The sequence below is a fragment of the Ailuropoda melanoleuca genome, chromosome 14 (genome assembly GCF_002007445.2).
Source record: "Ailuropoda melanoleuca isolate Jingjing chromosome 14, ASM200744v2, whole genome shotgun sequence".
Taxonomy (NCBI): domain Eukaryota; kingdom Metazoa; phylum Chordata; class Mammalia; order Carnivora; family Ursidae; genus Ailuropoda; species Ailuropoda melanoleuca.
Window position 1 is genome coordinate 61,120,303 of NC_048231.1, and position 9,817 is coordinate 61,130,119.

Genomic DNA, 9,817 nt, shown 5'->3' on the forward strand with positions numbered 1-9,817 from the left:
TCTAGTTTATGCCTACATGGCTGTGTGGCTTCACCTTCAACAATCGCTGGCTGTAATGTTGATTTTAAATTATCAAAAAGTTAGATAATATGCTTTATATTCTATTTCAGACCCCACATTTTGGGGTTTTTAAGTTCCGGTGAGTATTTTTAGAGTTTTGCGTATTAATGGGTGATCAGCTGTCCCTTCTCACAAATTTCAGCCTGACTACATGTAGCAGTCCATCCACTTCACTCCTTTCTAATTGACACTTGGGAGTGAAAGAGCTGAGCTTGTCAGAATGTGTGTCACCTAAGAGTAAACAGGCACAAAGTGGAGGCTTGAAGGACCCCACTGGAAATAACATAAAGGACGTTTATTTGGTACATGGACTTTGTGTTGTGTATTCTGAATGCTTAGGATCCTTTTAAGGTTGCTTTCTGGTTCTGGGGCTGTGTTCCTGCTTTGGAGTTAAGGGGCACTCTTCAGGCTGCTGGCACACACAGCTGTGGGGCACTGCATCATTATCTTCCTGGCACGTGAGGAAAAAGTGAAAATGTCCGTGGGATTTCATTTTTTAAAAACCTAACAGTACTGATTTATAACTCAAATATTCTTCATTGGTTCCATAAAATTACAGTGTTAGATTATAATTACAGTCCTAATGTAAACCAACTGCTGACTCCTTTTTGCCTTAAATTTGCCATATAAATTGTTGGCTGGTAGTACTATGTTTTCTTGGAACAAGGTTGACTTTAAATAACAGAGCCTGGTCATAGTAGGTGGGCTGTAAATATTTATTAAGTGAATGAATGGAAAGATGGATTGAAGGATGAACGAGTGAATGAATGAATATGATTGCTATGGTGAATATGAACATATGATAAATATATGAATATAATTGCTATAATTGACCTAGGCATATAGATATGGTAGTACCTGGCTTTTTATAGCCACAGCTGGAAAGATATGTTTGGTGCTTTTGCCTCATTCTAGATGGTGTCATTGTAGGGGCCTAAGAAATCCACTATTTGACATACCTTAACTGGCACTGTTTTCTTTTTATATCTCATGCTTACTCGCCATGCTTATTATGCTACAGTGTAGCCCTACGTTATTATTCCAAATGTGAACTTTCTAGGTAATTTAAATAGGTAAAAATGCCATGATTTATCTCTGATACTGATAACCAACCAGGGGAAAGGTTATAGAGAAAATAGATCTTAAAATTCTTAGAATGGGGAGGATAGAGAAATGTTTGATGGCTAGAATAAGATGTAAGGAAAGTATGAAATGTTCATTTATGTTGATTTTATCACCTCCATCTTTTTTATATACTTTTGTCTCACTAGCTCTAAGGCTTTTTGAAGACAGGAGTAAACCACATATTTCTTGTATATCATTTCATGGTGCCTATTACATATAATGCTTCTATACAACAAATTCTCAATAAATGTTTTTCAGTGACTGCTCTCTGTAACCTTATAGCTTCAAGGTTAAATGAAGTGTCAGATGTGTTAACTCACTTTTCCATAATCATAGCATTTCTGATTTAAAGGAGGCATCCTTGATTCCTAGCTTTCCCAAATATAAACAATGAAACATACCGGATAATGAATCATCAGAGAATTTGTCTAATGTATAGTCGAAGAAGATTTTTTTTGACAAATGTGCTGATTTTGGAAGTAAATTGATTGCAACAAGTATAAAGGTGTAATTCTTAGTGCAATATTTTGGGGTTTCAAAGTGTAACACTCTTCTGTGTATTTCTAGAATATATTGTGAGGATAAACAGACCTTCTTACAGGACTGTGAAGATGATGGGGAGACAGCAGCTGGTGGGCGTCTTCTCCATCTCATGGAGGTAAGTGTAAGTTAAACCCTGTTAGTCCTATTCTCTGAGTCATAAAATTTTTCAATGAAACAGAGCTCCATTTAGGAATAAGTAAATCAGTTAGGCTATGTAACATGAAATATATTTGGGTTAATTTTTGAACACTGATTGAAAGAAACTTTTAACCACTTGATATGGGGCAGAAAGCACAGGGTTAATAACAAGTGCCGAGCTTTGAAGCTCTGTCAGTCATAGATGATAGAAGATTATCTTCAGCTCTGGAAAAGTATCTCCTTTTTGTTTTTTGACAGTGTCCTCCCTCTGTTTCCTCTGTTCTGTCTCTGTGCAGTTCCTGTTGGGTGTTATTGGACCATCTGGTTAGACCCAGAATGTTGCTTTTTTCATTAAATTGTCCATCTCATCAGCTTATGTTTTAAGACATTTTCTTGCTTGTCTTCCAAGATTTCCACTGAATTTTTAAAAATGTTTAGCAATCATGTACTTAAGTTTTAAGAATTCTTTCTTCTTGGGGTGCCTGGCTGGCTCAGTCAGAATAGCATGCAACTCTTGACCTTAGGGTCATGAGTTCGAGCCCCACATTGGGTGTAGAGATTACTTAAATAAATAAACGTTAAAAAAGAAAAAAAGAAAAAAGAGTTCGTCTCTATTTTTTCTTTTTTATAGTGTACTGTTTTGGCTTTATGGATGCAGTATCATCTAAAATTTCTCTGAGTATGCTGATTAGAGTTTTATCCTTTCTTTCTTTCTTTCTTTCTTTCTTTCTTTCTTTCTTTCTTTCTTTCTTCTTCTTTCTTTCCTTTCTTTCCTTTCTTTCCTTTCTTTCTGTGTTCTCTCCCTTAAATTTTTCCTAGGCCATTTTAAGTTTGTTCATCTCATCCTTTCTCTTTCATGCTGCTGGACTTTATCTGTATGGTGGTCATTGATTGTCCATTATTTTTAAGAATGGATTTTTTTCCTAAGGTAGTTGCTATAGTTTCTTCTGTTACTGTATGCGGAGGTTTGTTCTCTAAACAGGGCATTTGGGGCACCTGGGTGGCTCAGTCAGTTAAGCATCTGCCTTTGGCTCAGGTTATGATCCCAGGGTCCTGGGATTGAGCCCTGCATTGGGCTCTCTGCTTAGTGGGGAGCTTGCTTCTCCCTCTCCCTCTGCCTGCCGCTCTGCCTTCTTGTGCTCTCTCTCTCTCTCTCTCTCTCTAATAAATAAATAAAGTCTTTAAAAAAAAAATAAACAGGCCATTCCCTTGATAGGAAGGAACTCTGTGTGTGGTCAGGCCTATAGACTGGTGGGCTTCATATTATGAGCAGCATTTGACAGATGGCAAACTGAGGAAGACCTTGCTGGTAGGCACCAGCAATTATCCATGCAGCCCCAGTTCTTTCCAATGGTTTGTTTAGAAGCAGGTTTTGGTTGTTGTTTGGCTTAGGGACAAAAGGCTGCTTAAACTGAACTATTCTGGTTGAATTCATGAAGAACTTTACCTGCATGATCTCCCTTCAATCTACCCGGTTGCCCCAAAATTTGGAATTCGAGGACACTGTGTAATAGTGTTTGATTTCTAAATTCCCTTCTCATTCTGACATTCTGTCACCTGAATGTTAGGAATCTCACTCTGCTCACTCGTGGTTCTGCCATTAAAGTCACGGGGAAACTATGCAATTTTGTACACAGGTTCATTCTCCTTTAAAACTTGAATTTGTATATATCTATGTGTGTATCTAATTACGCTTCTGAAAATAACAGATTTTGAATGTGAGAAATGTCATGGTGGTAGTATCACGCTGGTATGGAGGAATCCTACTAGGACCAGATCGCTTTAAACATATCAACAACTGTGCCAGAAACATACTAGTGGAGAGGAACTACACAAACTCACCGGTGAGTGGTTACTGAAATTATATAGAGAGTTTCTCACCACTGCCCATGAAATAAAATATTTCAAAAAAGACAAAAGATTAAGAATGAATCAGAATGTTTGAGGGGCGCCTGGGTGGCTCAGTCGGTGAAGCGTCTGCCTTCAGTTCAGGTCATGATCCTGGGGTCCTGGGATCAAGCCCTGCATCAGGCTCCCCGCTCAGCAGGGAGTCTGCTTCTCTCCTCTGCCTCTCCCCCCCTCCCCCGGCACACGTGCTCATGCTCTCTGTCTCTCTAATAAATGAATAAAATCTTCAAAAAAAAAAAAAAAAAGAATGTTTGTGGCAATGTTTGTGGCACATTGGAAAAACCTTTGGAATAGGGAATTGTAGACTTAGGTTCTATTCAGAACAGTGTGACTGGCCAGTTAGTTGCGTGACCTTGGGCAGATCAGTTCATCTCTTTGAGCCTTAAATTCATAGGTTTATACTAAGTTTTATAAAACCCTTAAAGACCAATTAATTTTCACTCCCTAAAATTGAGGCCAGGAGAGGTTGTGTAGCTTATGCTACAGTGAACTAGATGTTCTTCAAATGTGTATAAAATGCTAACATTTTCCTGTTAGTGGCAGAGCACCTTCCATCTCCCCTGGCATGTGTTGGAGTACCTGCCTTTATACTTCGAATTTTTTTTTGTTTCATATATTATATTATTTTATTCAAAGTTTGCTGCCTTCCTTTGGAAAGTGAACAATACATTAAATAATATCCAAATTATTCAAATGTAAATCTGTTAGATAGGCGAGTGTTTTCCTTGACTATCCTTGATTATTTTGGAAATATTAAAATAGACTATAAGTGAAAGTGCCCTATAAACCAGAAAGATGATACATATGGAAGTAATTATACTTTTACCCATATACGTATTTTGTATGATTAGACTAAAGTTTCCTAAGCCAGTATCTTCGTATAAATGGGGTGATACTACACTGATTTATGTCTTTTTTAGGAGGAATCATCTAAGGCTTTGGGAAAGAACAAAAAAGTAAGAAAAGACAAGAAGAGGAGTGAACATTAATACCTAAAATTATGCTACAGGTTAATTTGCCTATCATTGTTCACAAATTCCACAGTCATCTGGGAATATTGTGCAGAGAGGATCCTGGACTGCTCGAGTCAGCCAACCCATTGTGGACACCAGCGTTATCTTTTCTTCTTTGGTTATATCATCTGCCAAAAATAGAGAACTTGTGATATATTCATGTGTATTTCAGGCTGATTCAGAAGAATTAATATGAACTTAATTGCCACTTCATCTAATTTGAGGAAGGTAACCGTTGCCCAGGGCAGTACCTGAATTAACTGTCCATTTCAGTCTATGTCAAGTGCCTTTGTTAGGTGGGGAAGAAATGTCTCGAGAGGAGTATAAATACCTGGTGTCTTGTCATCGGGATTCTCATTACGTTAAATGAATATTGCCTTTTACTGCTCTTTATGGCTTATTGGAACAGGAGCTCATTGCAGATTGATCTTGGAGAGTTTCTTCTTGTGATTTTGGTTCACAGTAAGTCACCTTTCATTTTATAGTGTTCATCATTGAGTAATGATTAAGCAAAAATCCAGGAGTATATCTGCAGTTACGTGCTGAAGTGATAATTCATCTGCCGTATTTGTTAGCATAAGTGTTTGCTTTGGTTTCTGTTGCAAATTGGTGATTGTGAAATTTCAAAATGTGATTTTCTAGCCTCTACTTTTTTTGTTTAATTCTTGTGATGTAAAGCAGTAGGTATGGAGTGTCAGTAGTCCTCTCCTACCCCTTAAATGTGTTAGTGTAATATTCTATTTTTGGTTGTTTTTTTTTAACATCCTGGAAGTACCTTTCTTGTGATCTTCATTAAGGAATTAGGATGACGCTAGAAGGTCTGCTGCAGTTAATGGGGCATTTATAGAAGGGGATAGAGGTGGGAAGACCACACTGGTGTGCGGCCGGAGCACGTCGTCGGGTAGTTATGTAAGTGTGATGCACGATTTCATCTGCATTCCAGCCATCTTTCTCAACTCCGTGACTTTGCGGAGAAAAGGAACAAACGTTTTGATTGGAAAAACAAAGAAAATCCCTCTTTTTTTCCATTCTTACCAGATCTTCCTTTGCATCAGTGTTTTATGTTCCTTCTTTCATCTGTAAGTTATGCCCTTTACCTCTAGGCCTCTAGATAATACATTTATCTTTGAGATATAACAGTAAGTTAATAGCTGTTCCCCTTTAGATATGATTGCAAACAGTTACTGAAAGTCGTTAATTGATTGCAGATTTGCCTGAGATTCTCTTCCAAAGGGAGGGAATAGAAGTTCGGAGACCACTTGGAATGGTGCTTGCATCATGGAGAGCAGCACAGAAGAGTGGACACAGACAGATACTCTTTTTCTGTTCCCTTGATATCTTGTGTTCAAAAGACCCAACATCCTTATTTGGTATTTTTAATAAAAATCTAGTAAATGGCTTTACACTAGGATGGATTCTGAGAAATAAAATCCAAGTCATATTTGTTGTCAATATGTCTGATGTTGCCAGTATCAGGAGTCGTCAGAGGATGTCCTATATTTATTGAGAACACTTAACGTCAGACGCCATGAAAAGTTATGTCCTATATTATTAACTGTTAAATAAAGGAGTTGGAGACCATTAGTTAACATTAAAGTGCTTTCACAATTTTGGCATGTCTAACCTGTGAAAGTAGATAGAAAACAGGAGAAATTTGGTGCTGCAGAAAAATTGAAGCTCATTTTTCTGTAATACCAAATTTGAATTTCTTTCTTGCTGTTTCATCTCACAGTTATTTAGGTCTTTATATAAAGGACCTTTATATCTGTGATCTCATTTGCCCTTATTTAAAAAAATCTTATTTTTGCTTCTTTGTACAAAATTATTAGCCACATTTTCCTGACTAAAAAACCTAATCTCCTTTGCCCAAAGGCACTTAGCTAGTAGGGAGAGATCCCAAAGTCTCCAATTCTGGAATCTTGCGTTATTTATACTCAACCATTATGGACCCCCAACTAACGATAGCATCTTTTTCTCTATTTAAAATTTCTCTCTATTAGAGGATTTTCAGATTCTCCAAACAATGATTTTCTATGGCCAGATCTATGCTGTGGCATATTTTATGGTATATTGTATTAGTTAAAAATATTCTCCATATGCCAGTATGTAAGAGCAAGTAGCATCTACTTTTTAAATGGAAAAAGCAGTATGATTTGGAGGTATGTATCATGAAACAGAGTCTATTTGAAAAGAATTATATCAAGCTAATCACACCGAAGAAAGACTAGCATGAAGCAGATACTGTTTGGAGGGCAGGTGGAATTTACTGGGAAAATTATATAATCACTTCTAATTCTACTATCTAGAGATAACCATTATTAACATTTGCTATGTACATCCTTCTATTTTTTTCCTATGCATGATTTTGTATATATGGCTATTTTTCTTTCCATAAAATGGTATTAAACTGTATATACTGTTTTGTATCCTGCATATTTCATATAGAAGTATATTGTTAACATTTTCCCATGTCAATAAATATTCTTCTATGGCTTAATTTCTTATGGCTACATTGTATTCTATCTTCTGGGTATATCATGATGTACTAACTGGTCCCCACATGTTTCCAATTTTTAAATTTTTTCAAATTTTCACTTAAATAACTATGAAAAACGAAATTATTGTGTGCAGATTTTTTGGTATTTATCTCTGATTATTTTCTTAGGTAAAATTCCTAGAAAGGGAATTTCCTGACCAAACATTTACACATTCTAATAGCTTGACTGGTTTGGCCAAATTGCTCTCCAAAAAAAGATTATACCTCCATTAGCATTGTGTTAGAAGATACTTAGAATAGGGGAGATATGGGAAAATAGGGATTCTGGCAAATAAAACTACCAGTATCTTTTTTTAAATTGATCTTTTTTGTTGTTTTGAAATAATTACAGATTTCACTAGAAGTTGTAAAAATACTCCGCTTTCCCTGCTAGTAACATCTAACATAACTATAGTATGTTTGTCAAAACCAAGCAATGTATTCTGCCTGCAAGTTCTTTATCAGGTATGTGATTAGCAAATAATCTCCCATTTTGTTGCTTGTCTTTTCATTCTCTCTCTCTCTCTCTTTTTTTTTTTTTTGGTCTTTTCATTCTCTTGACAGTGTTTTTCAGAGAGTAAAAGTGTTTAATTTTGATGAGATGTAATTCACCTTTTTTTGGTAGTTATCTTGTTTTTGGTGTTATGTCTAAAGACTTTGCCTACCTCCAGGTCTTGAAGATTTTCTCCTTTCTCTTTTAAAGGTTTTAGAGTTTTTTAGTTTTTCATTTAGAAGTACTGTGCATTTTTAGTTAATTTTAAATAAGATATAAGCTTTAATTTGCAGTTCATTTTTTTGCGTATGGAGATTCGATTATGGAAGTGATTGATTTTTTAAATTGAACTTCTTGTTGATGAATTTTTCACAAAATAGTTATATAACCAGCACTTCAGTTGGAAGAAAGGACACTACCAGCACCACATACTCCTGTTGTGTCTTATCCTACATTAGCCACTCTTCCCCTCTGCCAAGGAGCCACCTCCCTGACTTCTGACACCAAAGAGTGAGTGAGTCTGTTTTGACTTTCACCTAAGTGGAATCATACAGTCCTTGCTTGGACTCCTTTTGTTCCAACGTTTTGTGAGATTATCTGGATTGCTGAAGGTAGCAGTTCTTTTATTCTTCCCACTGCATAATATTTCACAGAATGAACGTGGCAATTTATCAACTCTGTTTATGGATATTTGGGTCTCCAGTCTGAGGCTGTTATCATCAGTGCTGTTTTAAATATTCTTGTTTTTATCCACACACGTACACATTTCTAAAGCATGCATCCCTAGAAATGGCTTTGCCAAGTCAGGATATGTGTATGTGGAGCTTTAGAGTCCTCAGCCCCAAGGTGTGCTGGTGAATTTTTAACAACTGACTCTGGAGTTGTTGCTCCTTAATAACGCGTGCCAGGTCCTGTGGCGTAAATACTCCCGCTCTGTCCGATTCCAAGCTACCAGTGTGAAATCTACCAGCGGGCAAACTTCCTGAAAACCTAACAATTGCTTCTTTGTGAGCTCCAGCACACGTCGCTCATACTGAGAGTTTTCCCGAACAGTTAAACCAATTTACACTCCGACCCGTAGTGAACAAGTTCTAGTAGCTGCGTATCAGCATTTGGTTATTACCTGACTTTCAATCTAATGCTGTGTGGTGTGTAGTGGTTTCACTTTGTGGTCTTAATTTTCTTAACATTCCCGTGATGACTAATGAAATTGAACGGCTTTGGTTACTACATTTTATACCAGAGGTGACTGAGTAATCTTATAATGACACATTTCCCCCCTTCCAGGAATGGAAATATTGGGGCTTGTTATCAACTTGGTTCAGATACAGAGAAATAAGTTCACAATTCTGCATATCTGAGCACCTCGTCTGTAAGTTTCAGTACTCCATCACTGCCCCACTGGTATATTCTCTGTGAATTTATCAGGCAACTTCATCTTTTTTTGCTCTTAGTTTCCTAATTTGTAAAAATGTGGATTGTGATTCCTCCCTGTCTGGGATAGTATGAAGATTAAATGAGATGCCTTCCACAGTGCTTAGTATGGGATAAGCATCTCATAAAGCCATTAGATAAGTATTATCTTTTCCTCATATTTAGGGGAGAACTGCCCTCTTACTTAAGATAGACTATTGCTGAGGATTTTAACAATACCTAGAATTTTAAGTTGACACTGAGTTTATGAAGTTCTGACATTCCCTTAGGGAGGCAGTGGAGTAGAGCAGCTTTGAGGTGACTCTCTGAAGCCTGTCAGGTTTGAATCCTACGTCTGCTTTTTGCTATCCGTGCCAAGTTTGAGCAAGTTATGTAATTTCTCTGCATTCAGTTTTGAAAAGTTTATGAAGAGCTAATCAAGCCATGCGCTGATACGGAAAGACTGCTTAGTTAGGGAGATGCAATAGAGAACACTTAATCTAGCCAAGGAGTACAGACCAAGGCTGCAAACTTTTTCATTCAATAGCCAAATACTATATACGTTATGTTTTGTGAGCCACGTCTGTA

The 9,817-nt window shown here is 37.0% G+C and overlaps 1 protein-coding gene across 3 annotated transcripts in view; it reads left to right on the top strand.

Moving 5' to 3' along the window:
• Positions 1-7,284, top strand: part of IMPACT (impact RWD domain protein) — a 30,395-nt gene extending 23,111 nt beyond the window's left edge. For all 3 annotated transcript variants that reach the window (XM_034643252.1, XM_034643251.1, XM_034643253.1), the window contains 3 exons: positions 1,753-1,843; positions 3,576-3,710; positions 4,695-7,284. In XM_034643252.1, the coding sequence (XP_034499143.1) occupies positions 1,753-1,843; positions 3,576-3,710; positions 4,695-4,763 (295 nt within the window). In that variant the 3' untranslated portion in view covers positions 4,764-7,284. The remainder of the gene's footprint in view (positions 1-1,752; positions 1,844-3,575; positions 3,711-4,694) is intronic.
• The last annotated feature ends 2,533 nt before the right edge of the window (positions 7,285-9,817 follow it).